The 15,404-nt window shown below is 42.6% G+C and overlaps 1 protein-coding gene across 3 annotated transcripts in view; it reads right to left on the bottom strand.

The window, feature by feature from the left end:
- cadps2 (Ca++-dependent secretion activator 2) overlaps positions 1-15,404 on the bottom strand; it is a 157,410-nt gene that overhangs the window by 88,787 nt on the left and 53,219 nt on the right. For all 3 annotated transcript variants that reach the window (XM_018704949.2, XM_051073199.1, XM_051073200.1), the window contains exons 4-6: positions 5,086-5,166; positions 4,250-4,483; positions 3,117-3,238 (exon numbers count right to left, since the gene is read on the bottom strand). In XM_018704949.2, the coding sequence (XP_018560465.1) occupies positions 3,117-3,238; positions 4,250-4,483; positions 5,086-5,166 (437 nt within the window). The remainder of the gene's footprint in view (positions 1-3,116; positions 3,239-4,249; positions 4,484-5,085; positions 5,167-15,404) is intronic.

Below are 15,404 nucleotides of genomic sequence, written 5' to 3'. Positions count from 1 at the left end.
GAAGGTTAGAGGAGCTGCAGTAAAGCCAGGTCACAGCAGCTCAGGATCCCTGTTGACCAGCGAGGTCGTCAGGTGACGCTGAGCGACGTCTAATTAGCTCTCTTTGGTGATTCTGACAAACGGATGGCCTTCAGAAAAAGAAGAAGAAGAAAAAGAAGAAACACCTCCAGCAGCAGCCAGAGCCTTTAAAAGGGCAGTCTCATTACTGCATGGACCCCCACTGTCAGCCAGGCATCCAACCACCAACAACCTTCACCAGCAACTCTGAACCCAGAGCGACTGAGACACCGTGGAATATAGAGGAACGTGTATTAACGGGTGGAGATCAGGAATAAAGTGGACCAATCATCAGAATTAGTGGAGTCATTTTTCAGCAGAGATGATTCCAGGCAAAATATATAATAGGGATCGACCAATATGATTTTTTCAGGGCCGATACGGATACCGATTATTAGTAGTCAAGGAGGCCAATAACCGATATTTGGAGCCGATATTCATTTGCAGTAAAAATGGCATAAAAATTTTGAATAATACAAACTCCGGCGCCTAACTTTGTTTAAATGCCTTTAAAAATATGTTTATTAAACAGCTTTTCAGATTTGCAACATGTTAAAGGTTTTTTTTATCTTAGACAATAGACAGCTTTGTTTTTTAAATTCTAACAAAAAGTGCAGGGAGCTCCCAGGGTCAGCAGCATCTCTTATAAAGTTAACTGAAATTTTAATTAAATAAATAAATAGCTTCCTGAAGTTTTATAAAGTCAATAAAACAAAGTTAAATAGAATTTGCACAGAAATGTGAATCTCAAATCAATTAGTAGTCCCAATTGAGCAGCACCAGATTGTGGTGCAAAAAGCAGAGTTGTTCAGTGTGTGAGCACTGTGCATGCACAGCTTTCACTGATGATTGGCTGTTGCCATGGCTCTGTGTGTAACCAATCAGATGGTGCTGTGGGCAGGACAATGCTGGAGACAGAGTAGTGACTACAGACAGAGAGATATGGCTGCATCAGCGCCAAAATAACCACGTTTTAAATTGATCTCATCGGATTAAAAACGCGATCGTATGCGAATATCGGCCCAGAACACCATGAGCGGTTTCATCATATAATCTATTCATTCCCATTAGGTTGCGATCACAAATCCATTTGTATCATCTTTGTGTAACTCAGTAAATACTGGTATACATGGTGTCAGGGTATACTGTCCAGTCCTGTCAGAAAACCTGTGGAGACCTGGGTGATGTGTTTACTATGTGTGTGTTTACTATGAGTCTCATTATAGTTATGTTACATAACAGCCTCGTCTCCTGGCTCTATCAGCCTTGACAGGAGGATGAGAAACACGGCTCAGGGCGGCTGATCGTGGCGTCGGTGGAGGCCGAGGGTCAGACTCTTCCTCTGTTATGTAAAATCCAGAGTTCAGTCGTCCTCTGTTTACACTCCACAGGGCTGTTTGCTTCTCAGAGACGTGGGTCTGCTGTGGTTCAGTGTCAGGTAACTGTGTTAAGGAGGCATTTCACTGAGTTCTCTGTGTTCATTTCATCTTCAAAAGCTCAGAGGATAAATCCAATTAGCAGAGAAGAATGAAGGGCTGACAGACTGAGAACATGAAGCTTCCTGTAAAATGAGTGTTAGCTCTGAACATGTCTCCTCAGCACCAACACAGATTACAGCCTCAGAGCTCTGGGTCACAGCAACCTATAACTACCAAATAAGAAAATTGACAATTCTGTCCTTAGATGTATTTGTGCTGGAAAACAACAACACCGTGTTCAGCTGCAGCAGGATCAGATCACTATCTACAGCCAGAAAATGAAAATGAATTATACATCCATTCATTTTCTTCCAGTTATCTGTGGGTCATGGAGGAAGCAGAGTCAGTTGAGTATTCCAGACATCACTCTCCCCAGCAACATTTTTCAGCCCCTCCTGCGGGATCCTGAGGCGTCCCCTGGCCAGATGGGATATATTTCAATTCAATTCAGTTTTATTTATATAGCGCCAAATCACAACCAAAGTTATCTCAAGGCACTTTTCATATAGAGCAGGTCTTGACCGTACCCTTTATATTATTATATTTACAGAGAGAGACAGCGGAGAGGAAAAACTTCCTTTAAGAGGCAGAAACCTCGAGCAGAACCAGACTCAGGGTGGGCGACTGGTGAGATTGAGAAAATTGGACCTGGGAAACATCCTAATCAGATGCCTGAACCACCTTAAGATGGCGGAGAGGGTTTGTGTGTCCTGCTGATCCTGGGAGCTGTGTTGTAGAGGGAAATGGCCACTGGTAGGGTCTCAAACTGAGGCAAACTGATCCTGGAGGAGGGGCCAGACTAAGAGCAAATCACACACCTCAACGGTACGACAACAACAGAACTGGCGCACCTTGCCCAGAGAGACTTTAGAGTCAGGTGCCTTGCAGGCCAGGTGGCAGGCTGAGGCAGGGACCCAGGTGCACTGACGCCTGGCATCACAGACTGAGAACTCATTTTGTGAGACTAAAGCATAAAACCAAAATTACATTTAAATTTTGACCTGATGACGCTGCAAGATAAGAAGCAGCATAAATATGGATCTCATTGTCACTAGAGGAAAAGTCAGGGGATCTAAGTTAAAGGGATCCATCCTCTGGAAACCCTGAACACTGGCACAGAATTTAATCCATGATTTGAATGATCTGGATCAGGACACGTTTCTAACTTTGGACCTGTGGTCACCAACCTTTTCCACACACATCACTTTAGATCCGAATAGCTGAGAAGCACCATTCAGAAATGTAATAAATAAAAGTCACGCAGAGGCGTTAAAATGCCACAGCACTCAAACATGTGTTTTGCTTTTTGTTACATCACCTGGATGTTTGACCTTCACTGCAGAGTGATGTATGTGCAGAGTCTGACAGTGAAAGCTGTTTTCACATTCATCTGCTGAAGGTGAAAATGTCTCTGTGCTCACTTTAAATCTCATTCAAGACGTGTTCATACTGTATCAGATGACTCTGTGAAACCACAGCCAGTTAGGAGGCAAATGATGTACAACTTACAGCAGTCTGCTGTGATGACAGGTGTCTGGAATCTCTTTGAGAGCTAGTAGAGACACTGGGAGAGGAACTCACTGTGGTCTGGCAGCTTCAGCTTGGTCCGTCTGCAGCTTCTCTCCTCCCTCCACCTCCATGGTGCAGTAAACAATCCGGTTTGGAGCGACAGACTTCAGACCCTGGACCTCCACGATCACAATCTGAAAACACCAGAGGAGGTAATGGTGCTGTACGTCTGTCTCAGAGCCTACTACACAAATCAAACTCTGTTTGTAGCATTATCAAATGGTCGGTTATATAAAGACACAACAAAGGATGAGTTACATATGCTGATTAAACCTCTTTAGCTGTGGACAGAGCAGGAACCAAACTCATCACATGTTGATGGATTTAAGCTACAAGGTTTAACAAGTAGAATCTCCAACCCCACCAGGATCCCGATCAGCTGTTTATGATTACTGATAAATTATTTGCTGCTTCTTTATCTTTGTGAGGACACTCTTCATGCATTGCCCAGCCCCTCACCCTGACCTCAACCATCACAACTAAACCCAACCTTAACCTGAACCCTAAAAAAAGTCTAAACCTTCAAACAGTCCTATGATGTGTTAGAAAGTGAGGACTGGACAAAATGTCCTCACTTCCAAGGTCTAATTTCTAAGAGTTCTAAGAACGCAGTTGGACTTGGCTTGAGGTTCCTGAAGACGTTTCTCAAATGGTGGGGAGTCCCAAAACTTCACCTCTCCTGGGGTCATTAACACCTTGAGAGTCGTTGACCCACCCAGCCATCATGTCAGTCATTAGGGTCAAACGACTCATGGTGTGAATGGGTGTTTGGAAGACTGCAGTAAAATTTCAAGGTGCTAATGACCCCACAAGAGTTTAAATGCCTGGTCTCCCCACTAGTCAGTCAGAACAGAAGAGGCCTTTCAGACAAGAGGTGAAACATCTTCAAAAATCCCAAGCAAGTCCAACTGCCTTTGCTTAGTACGAAGAAATACCAAGACCTGGATGACTGAGAGTCTTCACAGACTTCTTCCAACATCTAAGACAGATAGATAGACTCTTTATTTATTGAAACTTTGGATGCTCTCCAACAGGTGCCTCTAAAAACACACCAACACACATACAGTCATCATCACAAACCAACACACATACAGTCACACTGGTCCTCACAGAGATAGCCAAACAATTTCACAAATCATACAGACCTCCAGAGTGAAGGACAGCACGACGTCAGACTTGGACAGGATGTCGCCCTCGTCTCCCATGTCCAGGAAGGAGTTGTTCATAGAGGAGCGTTTGAGCTTCTGTTTGAAGTCTGGACCTCCTTTGGATACAGGTAGACTCTCCAGGTTTGCCATCAGTAGGTTGACGGACGAACGCAGCTCCTCTACATACAGAGCCTCCATGTCAGCAGAGATGAACTTTGGGTATCTCCTCTCCTGCAGGACACAAGTTCACAGACTGTTTATCATCATCTTGTAAAGTAGATGTGGCTAATGCTAGCAGCAACCTAACATCCAGCAGACACAGAGCAATATAATAATACTGTAAGATTGTTCTGGTAGCTCTGGTTTGGTCTCCACCAACTCACGAGAAAAAGTCTCTTTAGCTGGTCAGTGTTTCCACTTCCCTCACCAGCTCGTCTCTAATTGTGTCTGACTGCTGTTTGGTGTTGAGTAGGTGATGGTTTTTCAGAGCTTGTTTGATAAAAGCAGACACTGAACCTGACAGTAAATGTTCTGTAAAATCAAAACTAAGAGGTATAAGATAATAATGCTGACACGATTGGTTTCAGTTTTGTTGGCTGCCTATCAGTGTATTTAAGGTCTAAATAACTGATAAACAAAAGACCAAGATTAAGCAATAAATAAAACAATGAGTGATCAGAAAGTTAACAGGCAGGTTTGACACTCACGTCTTCGGGGATGTGACAACACAAAGTAAATCTCTATCAGGAGTAAATTTAAAAAAAAAAAAGTGAAATAAATATAAAAGTAATATTATTAGGAATAAAAAGTGTGTGTTCTCGTGTGTTTCTCACCCTGGCAATCTTCTCAGCCAGTTGTAACCTGCCATCCAGCTCTCTGCGGATCTGAGCTGCCTGTTCATCCACATTGTCCAGCTGAGGTGAAAAAAATAAAATAAAATTTTAAAAAAGGGAAGAAGGAGGGTTTCATCAGTCAGCCAATTAGAGATCTGCAGAATCAATAAACCAATCAAAAGGTGAAGGAGCAACCCAGCAGGGGAGGTCTACTCTGAAGAAGTGGACTGTGCATTGATTAACCAATCAGCAGCTGAGGTGGGAACAGATGATAGTAATTAGACCTCAGGAGTCTGAGGGTCTGAGGTGAGAGGTTCAAACACTTCATCAGATGAGGACAGGAAGAGCCTCTTGACCAATCACAGCAGAGAGAATTGGTTCAATCATGTTTGTTGTACTGAAAACTGCAGGGTGTTTAGTTGCAGTACCTCTAATGTCCACTAGATGCTGCTCCAAGAACCCCCCAACTGTATGGGAGAGAATGCGAAAACCCAGAACTGGTTAAATCCAGTTACAATAAAAACAATGAACCAGGAACTTAAGGTACAGACAAGAAAAAATAAAACACCATCAGTTAAGAAAGAGCCTTATGATAAAAGTCAGTTGTGAAAAGAGATTTAAAGGAGGACACTGAGTGTTCCTGCCTGAGATCATGCTCTACAGCTGAGGGGCCTGGGCAGCAAAGATCCCGTTTGATCCCCTTTAGGGACTAGTCGGGATCAGAAGCTGCCTGCCAGAGGAAGTCAAGCTGCGAACAGATTCACAGGGATTTCGCAGAACTCACAGGCAGCCAGTGAAGCAAGGATCAGGCTAATGTGGTCACTTCTTTGGTTCACGTTAAAAGCCTGGCAGCAGCAGTGTTTGAACCAGATGCAGTTTTTTTGTTTGTTTCACCTGCTGAAACTGAATAGAGAGTGCATCACAGTCATCCAGTCTGGAAGAGATAAAAGCAGGGATGGCTTTCTACGTCTGCAGAGGAGAGAAATGACCTGATGTGGGTTAGATGTCTCAGCTGGGAAAAGCAGGACTGCACCACTTTAGTCACTTGAACATCAGAGGACAAAATCAAAGAGGCAACAATAACATAATGCTGAGAGTTCAGTGCTCACAGGCTTCTGAAACACAGACAATAGTCAATGTGTTTTGGCTGACGTGTCCTTGACTTTTGTTTTTTCCAGGCTTTTAACTGACTCAGTCGATGATCATTATTAAAAACAAGGGAGCTGGTGGGAAGTGAAGGGGCCCGGAGTCTTATTATTAAAGTCATGTTGACTGTCCTCGCTTCACTGAGGAGAGCCACGGCCACGCTGTTTGAGAGATTCACACTGAGCAGGAGATCATCCAATAAGTCGTCCGTTAAACTTGATGTCAGCGAGACTCAAAGGGGAGATGAAAGCGGGGTGAAAATTGAAGGAGGTTTGCTTAGTGGGCAGAAAACGGTGCCTCATTTCACAAATCTGTGATGAGCAGAGGCGTCTAAAATGACAATCAGAGATTACACAGCTCTGATGGAAACTGGCCTAAAGTCAAAGAGACAAGTGGAAAATTCAGAGTTGATAAGAGAGAGGAAAGATAAGCTGTTTAATTTGAGCCAGTTTCAAAATGGATCCCAGAGAATCAGTTAAAAATCATCCGTCAGTGTCTCATTTACACCGATCCAAACTTCCTTTAGTCACACTGAGGGGTTAACCCAGTCCTGTATCTGAGCAGAGAAACTCTCTCTCGCTCTGAGCAACAACTACACATGAACATGTCAGTCAGAGCCTGTGTTTCTACACCTACTCCACCTGCAAACACATCAACATGAATGCTTTTGTCTTTTCTCAGAGATGACACCAGAGTCTCAAACAAACAGAATAAGCCAAAGTTCTTACATTTTAAATCTTGTCTAAGCAAATGCAGATGAAAACCTTTGATGGATCAAATCATGATTAAAATCTATAACCAGTAAATTTCTGATTTAAATCAGGGACTATCTGACCAGCTTCAGCTTTCAGAGCACCAGTCTGTACCAAAAAAGGTGTTTAAAGTTTAAGGTGGAATGATAATGATGACTTCTAAAAACTGCCTGCCCTCTGTTTGAGTGCATGCATCACAGCTGAGTGGATTTGTGTGTACTGCAGTGGTATTTGCAGAGCAGCGAGTTTCTCTCAGAGTTAATGATGTGACCGTATCTCCTGCTGCAGTTTATCTTCAGTGTTGTTGCCTTGGACACTACTTGTCTCTGAGTATTTTGTTTTACTAATATTTCGATGCCACATGCATAATATATGTGCTGTACATTTGTTCTGCTGCAAATTAGGTCTAAAGTGAGTTCAATGATAGCTATGATAGCTGTAACCTGTTAGTAACCTTTATTTCTTCCATAGTTCTGTCAATTTGTCGACCTTCATTAAGTATTGATGAGAAGTAGCTTTAGCTTACTGGAGGATTTCGCACTGTGAACGGTCTAACTTTAAATAAGGATGACTCAGTACATGAAGCCTTAATGAAGAGTTTGTTGGTGGCAGAGCTCTGACAGGACCAGGTCTGTTCTGACATTAAAGCTGAATCAGTGATATAGATCAATTTAAAAACATATTTCCACAACAAACAGCTCAAACACTGTTTAACTGCTCCAAGACAGACTGTTCTGCAGATTGATCTATGGACCATCCTTGAAAGCCTCTTCAGTCTACAGATACTAGTCCTGGACTGATCTGACCTGTGATCAAATTGCTCTGAAACCTTTTAGCCTGCAGCTCTTTCCTACCACCACACCGTCTGCTGGATGAACTGCTGAAGGAGAAGTTGACCTTGTCTGGTCCTTAACTGACTCATACTGACACTTATCGACTGCAGCCTCCTTTGTGTTTCTGTTTGTAGTCTCTGCTGCTGCTGCGATTCTGTGGATTGTTTGAAGTCGTGTTTTACGAAGCAAGAAAGGAGAAAATATCCACCCTGTACGTCTTTGTTGTTTCAAGTTCAGGCTTCACAACTTGTTTCTGGAACAAACAGACAAAGAACTCTCCGCCACTTTAGATTTCCCTTGTTTTAGGAATTTTCCAAAAAAGTGAAATGAGACACAACAGATCAGATCAGATCACTGCAGTCTAATAAAGAACATGGAGTCTACAGCCACAGCAGCAGCTCTGTGAGGCCGTACTTCATAGCAAATGGAGTTGTAAATGGACTGCATTTACCATATATACAGTTTTTCTAGTTATATCACCCACTCAGAGCTTTACACTGCAGGTCACAGTCCTCAATTTGGGGTTCAGTATCTTGCCCAAGGACAACAGTTATGGCCAAAAACACAGTCACAGTTCATCCTTGAGTCCAACTAAACATTTGAACCAAATTTGAAGAAATTCTCTCAAGGTGTTCCTGAGATATCGCGTTCATGAGAATGAGACAGAAGGACAAGCTGAAACACGACGTCTCCGGTCCGACTATCGACTGAATCTCAGAGATCACCAAGGTTATTATGGTTCATCCTAAGGGGAACATGAATGTCTGAAGTGCAAGACATTTAACTCCAAACTACAAGTGTTAGCTTCATAGTGGTGCTGGAGGAAAAGCCAGAGGAAGTCATTAGGATTTATCATCTGAGAACCAAGAAAATTACAGGTGGGATCAACAACAGACCAATGAGTCAACCAGCTGTTTATCGAGATGTCACGACCAAACTATCAGAATAAGATTTGCTTAGGAAATACAGAAGGATTCTGGGACTGAATCTCAGTAGCTTAGCACCTGAGGATGATGGATTACACTTTCACCACTGGACATTTTTTGAAACAGTTATTTAATGAAAATATTGTTTCCGTCATCTCATGTCACCACTTCCTATCAGGCCTGACACTGAGCTGCACTAATTACTGAGAGATTGATATTTGTTCATGGATGAGTTGACAGGTTTTTTTTTCTTCCTGGTCGTGTGGATCCGTGTGCAGATCGCTGAGGCGCTGACATCCAGACATGTTTAGTCATTCTGCAGTCGTCACTGATGAGGTCTACTGATCACTGAGTCCTAATTAACTCAACACTGAGAGCGAGAAAAATGAATTAATCATCAGGCTGATGGAGGTCAAACCAACATGCACATGTCAGATGTTCTGTTTGACTGATAAACTTTCAGTTCCATGTTTTTACTGTTTACTCATTAAAGCATCAGTGTTTCAGAGTGGTGGTGAAGATCAGGTCCTGTTTATACTTTAATAATAAATAATATGAATAATTATAATGTTGCATTATAATTAGAACAAACACTGATTCATTTCAAAAAGTTTGAAGCGATTTGTCTTTGTCTGTATAAAAGTTTGAAGTGACGATTCTTTGAAATATTTTTCCTTTTTGTTGTTCAGACATGTTATTTGATTATTTTCATTCTATTGTTTTGCTTTGTTTTCAGGACTTTTTGTTCTTGCTTCAGTTTTTTAGAGACAGAAAACTTTGCAATTTTAAAGTGAGGCTCTGATTCCTCCGATCCACAAACCTATCAGTTAATCATTAAGTTTTACTTAAATGAAGAGCTCTAACAACTCTGTTAACTGGTGGGCTCTTTGTCGTGTTCCTCGAGGCATTTCTGAGCGTTTTTTGTGGTGTGGTGGGAGCACTGTCCTGCTGGCGGAGGCCCCTGACATTGGGGAGTGCTGTTGCCATGGGGCTGAATATGTCTAAAGAAGAATTACAGAAAGGTTCTGCAACATCAGTTCTGTGCATCAGCCTTCCTATCCTCTCTGTATCTGCTGTTACTTCAAGTCTTTTTAATGTTTGTGCAGAAACTCTCTGCTTGTTAATAAAGGCTGAATGACTGAAGTTAGTCTTCAGATACCTGAAGATGATAAAAGTATTAGGTAGAATCAGTTGATGTGTTTGTGGAGCGTCAGTGAACAGTGATTACAGAACAACAACTGCTGCATGCTGTTATTTTGCGTTCCTGATTAAGTCTCTGGTTAATTACACTCAAATCTAATTAAGTGTAGTGAGACAACACGTTGCATCCTGTCCACCGCTCATCAAAAACTCAGTGCGACACGTTTCAGTCAGCAGAGTTACACACAGACAATCAGAAACCAGATTACCAAACAGCACAAAGAGCCAATAACAGAAATAAAAATTTAAAAGAAAAATCTGCTGGAGGTCCAAAACTAAACTATAGACTGCCTGGGGAGATTCAGACATCTGAGACACATTTTTGCTGAAGTGAAATTCCTACAAAACACAACAATCACAACTATTTAAAGACAGAGGATTTAACAGATGTGAAACTGATTGGAGCTGCTGGTGGATTAGCCTGACCTGTGAGTAGACAGAGACACTTACTGACATACCCACAGTTTGACTGCAAGCACTAAAATCAACCAGTGCACAGATCACAGATCAGAGATCAGAGAACACGCTGCCTTTGTTACTCTGACTTCCATTGTGTGCTCTTTGTTGGCAGCCTTTCTAATTCTGGCTCACAGAGCATTTCTATGACAACCAGCCTTCATATGAAGCTGTTATTTAAAGTCTGTGCTACATGTCAACATGTCAGAGGCTGAATCCACACGACAAACTGTTCCACACCAACTCACAAAAAACCCAAACACTGAAACAAATGTGAAGGACTTCATATTAACAGCAGAGAAAACACACCGATATAGAATGGGGAGTGGAACCTCCAACCCTTTGAGCGTGTTCAAACAAAGACAAAGGAAAGGCTGCAAGAGAGGAAACAAGACTGAAACAAGGCCAAAACCACAACACACATGTCCACAACTTCATATCGTGGTGCAGTACTGATTCAGGAAAAACTGTTGTGACTTCAGGGGTTATCAGAGTTTTCTTAACACATGAAAGGCCATTTAATCTGTCACTGATCTTGGTTAAAAGTGGAAAAACAAAGAAACTGGAAACTGTACTGAATTATTACCAGATTACAACTTACTCAGTTTAGTAAAGTTTGTTTTTCACATTTACAGAGACACAAACAGTAAATGACTCTTCATGTGCAGGAATGAAATGGTGTGGAGGCTGACCCTGCATGATCTGACAATCTGCTGCTCAACAGCAACAACAAACACTAAACCTGTGATATTCAGAGACTGTGGCTGCAGCTGAACACTGCTTCATATTCAAAACTCAACTGATTCACATTTATGAATTTATCAGACTCTGACTGGATGTTTCTTATAGCAAAGCTCTCTGGGATGAAGTCGACCTCTCTCCTACAGCTGTTATGGACAGCCCATCACAGAGATGCTGTATCTCTGTCCATTTGCAAACTCCACAGTAACGCCATAAACAAGGAACCGCTAAACTAAAAAGTCCAAGATATCAACCAAAGATATTAACCTTTTTATTTCAGCATTCGTCTCCCAGTGTTTCAGCGTCCTTGTGCGCACAACAGTTTCACCATCAAAGTAAAAAACAAAAAGAAGAAAGCTCTCATGTTTAACAGCTGTCTTTTTACAAACTGAACAACCTGCTGAGCACAAACACAGACAATCAGGACTCATCATCTGACAAAGAGATGAAAGACTGACGGAGAAAAGGCACAATTACACCCTGCCATCACTTACAGCAGGAATCAAAAGAAGGACGGATGGAGGGAGGGGGAATCAAAAGACATGGAGATTTAGTTAAAAAAGCAGTGACAGAGGAGAATAAAATACCATACAGGAAGAAGGAGAAGCAGCTCGAGGGCAGACTTTCAGATGAAACTGAAGAGCTGCTGACGGTCGAGCTGCAGCCCGGAGCTAATGGTAATTTATTAGAGCTTCATCTACCTGCCTCCTGGAGCTAATGAGAGACGACACACAGACAGAGACCAAAACAGAAATCAATGATCCTCTCCACAGCCGAGGAAGCATCTGTTTCTGGGCTAAAACACTGAACTGAACTAAAAAGGCTGCGATCACAACCGACCTGTTGGGTTCGGTCCAGGTTCATGGGTTTGCTGGTTTGCTCTGGTGTGTTCGGGACGGTGTTAAAACTGTCATTCAAACTCTGGTTCAGACCAAACTGCCGCTCCAAGGATGAATGAAAAGGAGGATCTGGGTCCAACCACAAGAAAACCATAAAATACTGTGTTTCCAAAGACATGATTTAAGATTTAGGAGAGGACAGAGCGTGCAGAGGTTTGAAAGATGATGAATCAACTCAAGAGAAATTTGGAGATCAGAGATGTAGAAGAAATTCAGATTTCTTGTTTTTATCAGTACTGTTTTGATGATAACAGTTGACTTGACAGCACAGAGTTAGTACACAGCATGGAGGTGGAACACGATTCAATTCCAACAAGTCGTCCAACGTGAACAATGATATCAGCCGCTTGTTCCTGCCTTCAGAAACAACCCACAGGAGGATGGTAACAATAATTAACAGTCGCTTGTGAGACCATTCCAGGTTCAGGTAAAGATGGTGGTCTGGGTTGAAACTGGTTGTGGAACCGTCAAACAGGAAGTGAACAGAGATCTCCATCCACCACAACCTCCTCCTGTACCCATCCCCTGATGGCTGCTTCCAACAGGACAATGCTCCATGTCACAAAACTCAAATCATCTCAAATTGGTTTCTTCAACATGACAATGAGTTCACAGTCACCACATCTCAGTCCAGTAGAGCAACTTTGGGATGTGGTGGGACAGGAGATTCACATCATGGATGTACAGCTAACCAATCTGCAGCAGCCGTGTGATGTTATCATGTCAATACAGACCAAAGGAATGTTTCCAGCTCCTCATTGAATCTATGCCACAAAGAATTGAGGCAGTTCTGAAGGTAAAAAGGGTGTCCAACCTGATACTAGCAAGGTGTCATGATCTTTGATGGCAACATTAAAGACATTAAGGTGATAAACTGTCTGTCCACATGCTGAGAGAATCTAAAACACCTGCACAAAGTAGAGCAGAGAATCCTCCTCAGTAATGTTCATTTAATGTTCAATGTTTAACCCTTTCATGTGAAATAAATATCCTCAGAGATTTTGAATAATAGATCAGCAAACACACACACATACATACACACACACAGTGTCAATGCTGTTTATCCTCAGAGAACAGCTGGTGTGAACACCTGGACTCTCCCTCCCTCCTCAGCTGCTGGTCCTCCTCCGTTCTATTTTTATCTCCCTCCATCTTTTCCATCTGCACCTCTCTCAGTCTCACTCACATCTCTACACTTTGTATTTATATCCTCGTCCTCCTGTGTCTCAACTGATGGACCCTCACAGACCAGATGACGGAGGAGGCTGAGAGTCCACCAAACTCACAGCTCAGGTCATCAGGTCATCTCTGAGAACCTCTTCTTCTCCTGTACAAATCTCAGCCGTAATTTGGTTTCTTCTTCTTCAATATACTAATAGATTATTATGAGTAAACGAGGAGCTGGTGACTTATAATGGCCTGATTTTATTACTCTACTTAATCAGGGGCAGTGAAGCTTTTAGGGAATGATGTGTTAGTCGTGAGTCATTATCATCACATCTCTGGCATTGTATTAAGTATTTAACATCTTTTGATTTTAACAAGCGGGTCTGTGTCAATGTTAGGACTTTCTTCAGTCCTGACAATGAGATGAAGTCTTTACATAAAAACAGTTCTGTGTAGAGAACAGGACTGTAAATGGACGTATGGATATGGAGACGTCGACCTCTGAGAAAGATGTATCTGTATCAGAGAAACTGTTTTAACTTCCAGCTGTCTGCTGCTGTAAACTGGAGGTGGTGAAAAGTGACTAATTAAACTGATCCCAGAAGCGCTCAGAGTAATAAAGCATCAGTGTGGTCCGGAGGCTGAACAGAGCCGAGGGTTTAAAGCTGCTTCACCTGCTGCAGCTGCGTCACAAACTGAACCAGAGGCAGGAAAAGACTGATTCCCTCAACACGACGACTCCAGTGTTAGATTGAAGGTGACAGAAGAGGGATCGTGACTGTAACATCCACTGGTGTTTGAGAGTTTATTTTTATCATGAGAAGTCGAGAGGACAGTGAGCTCTGAGCTCCACTGGTTGAAGTGAGGTGATGTGAGAGCTCGGTTGCTAAGAGACCAAACTGGACAGAGTGGAAAAAGAATGGTGAATTATTTGGCATCCAGATAAAAAACGATGTGATGTTCCTTTGAGTTTACACAGATCAGCTGTAGGAGTCAGACATGTCCAGTTTATCTTGGACAGCTCTGTCACCACAAAACACCAACAAACATCTGGTTTCCTGAAACTCCTGGACGAGAATCTGACATTTCTACCAGTCACTGTCACAGTCAGAGCTTCTGTCTCTACAGCTCCATCAGGTTGGAGAACTGCTGATGAGAGGAGAGCTCAGTGGAGGTCAGAGGTCAGAGGTCATGTTGTACAGACTGTGTTTACAGATAAGATCTGAACACAGGGTCATCCAGACCACCTCCAGAGGTGCTCAGACGATCTGATCACAACACCTTTACACCTTGTGTTAACACAGGTTTTTCCTGATCTGGATTCTGATTCTGATTCTGATACAGATCACAGGTGTAAAAGGGATTCAGCAGCTTCAAATCATTTCCATGGTTCACTGACTGAGTGGCTTCGATCTCCCGCGAGAAATGCGTAATGCTTTATGGTGCTATACTACCACCAGGCCACCAGGGGCCGATCCAGATGTTTTGGGGAGTTGCCATGTCGTCCATCTTTATTTTTCTGTCTTCCAGTCTGCTGTGTGTGTGTCTGTTGATGTGGATGGCAAGCTGCTGCAAACAGTCACTCTCAGAGGATCAGATAAATGTGAACGGAGATGGACGGACAGTACCGTGTCCACACAGCCTCGTTAGCAAACGTTTTTCAGAGGTAGAAAGCAGCAGGAAGGAAAGTCATGAAGAATAATGTATGTTCAAGTCTGACAGTGTAAGTGAGCTGTTTCCAGACTGAAACAAAACCAGCCCAGAGAGCAGCATCAATCTGACAGCTTCGATCCAGACAGACTGAAGGATTCCCTTTGTGTTAATGCAGCAGTCGGTGAACACCCGCCCCCCTGTTGGCTGGAAGGATGTATTTATCTCTCTGCTACAGTTTTTATTTTGTGCATTAAACTTTCTAAGAAAAAACGTTTTAAACCTTTGACCTTGTTTTGGTCTCCACACACACGTCACGTTCCTCCTCCTACAGCTAAATACTAACTGTGATGTTATTGTTTGTAGGGGTGGAGATACTGGTCGCACCAAGCTGAGCTGTGACCAATCATGACTCTTAAAGTTGTGCTGCAAACAGAGTTTTGCTAACTGTGACAAAAAACTGTATTTCCTCTGGTGGCTTCACAATAAAAGCCTCCTGCTGATTAACCAGGTGGAAAACTTTGAATGTGAAATGGCAGCAGCAGCAAG

This window comes from Lates calcarifer, linkage group LG10 (genome assembly GCF_001640805.2).
Source record: "Lates calcarifer isolate ASB-BC8 linkage group LG10, TLL_Latcal_v3, whole genome shotgun sequence".
NCBI lineage: Eukaryota > Metazoa > Chordata > Actinopteri > Centropomidae > Lates > Lates calcarifer.
Note: the sequence above shows the minus strand (reverse complement) of the source record. Positions and strands in the feature narration are given on the sequence as shown.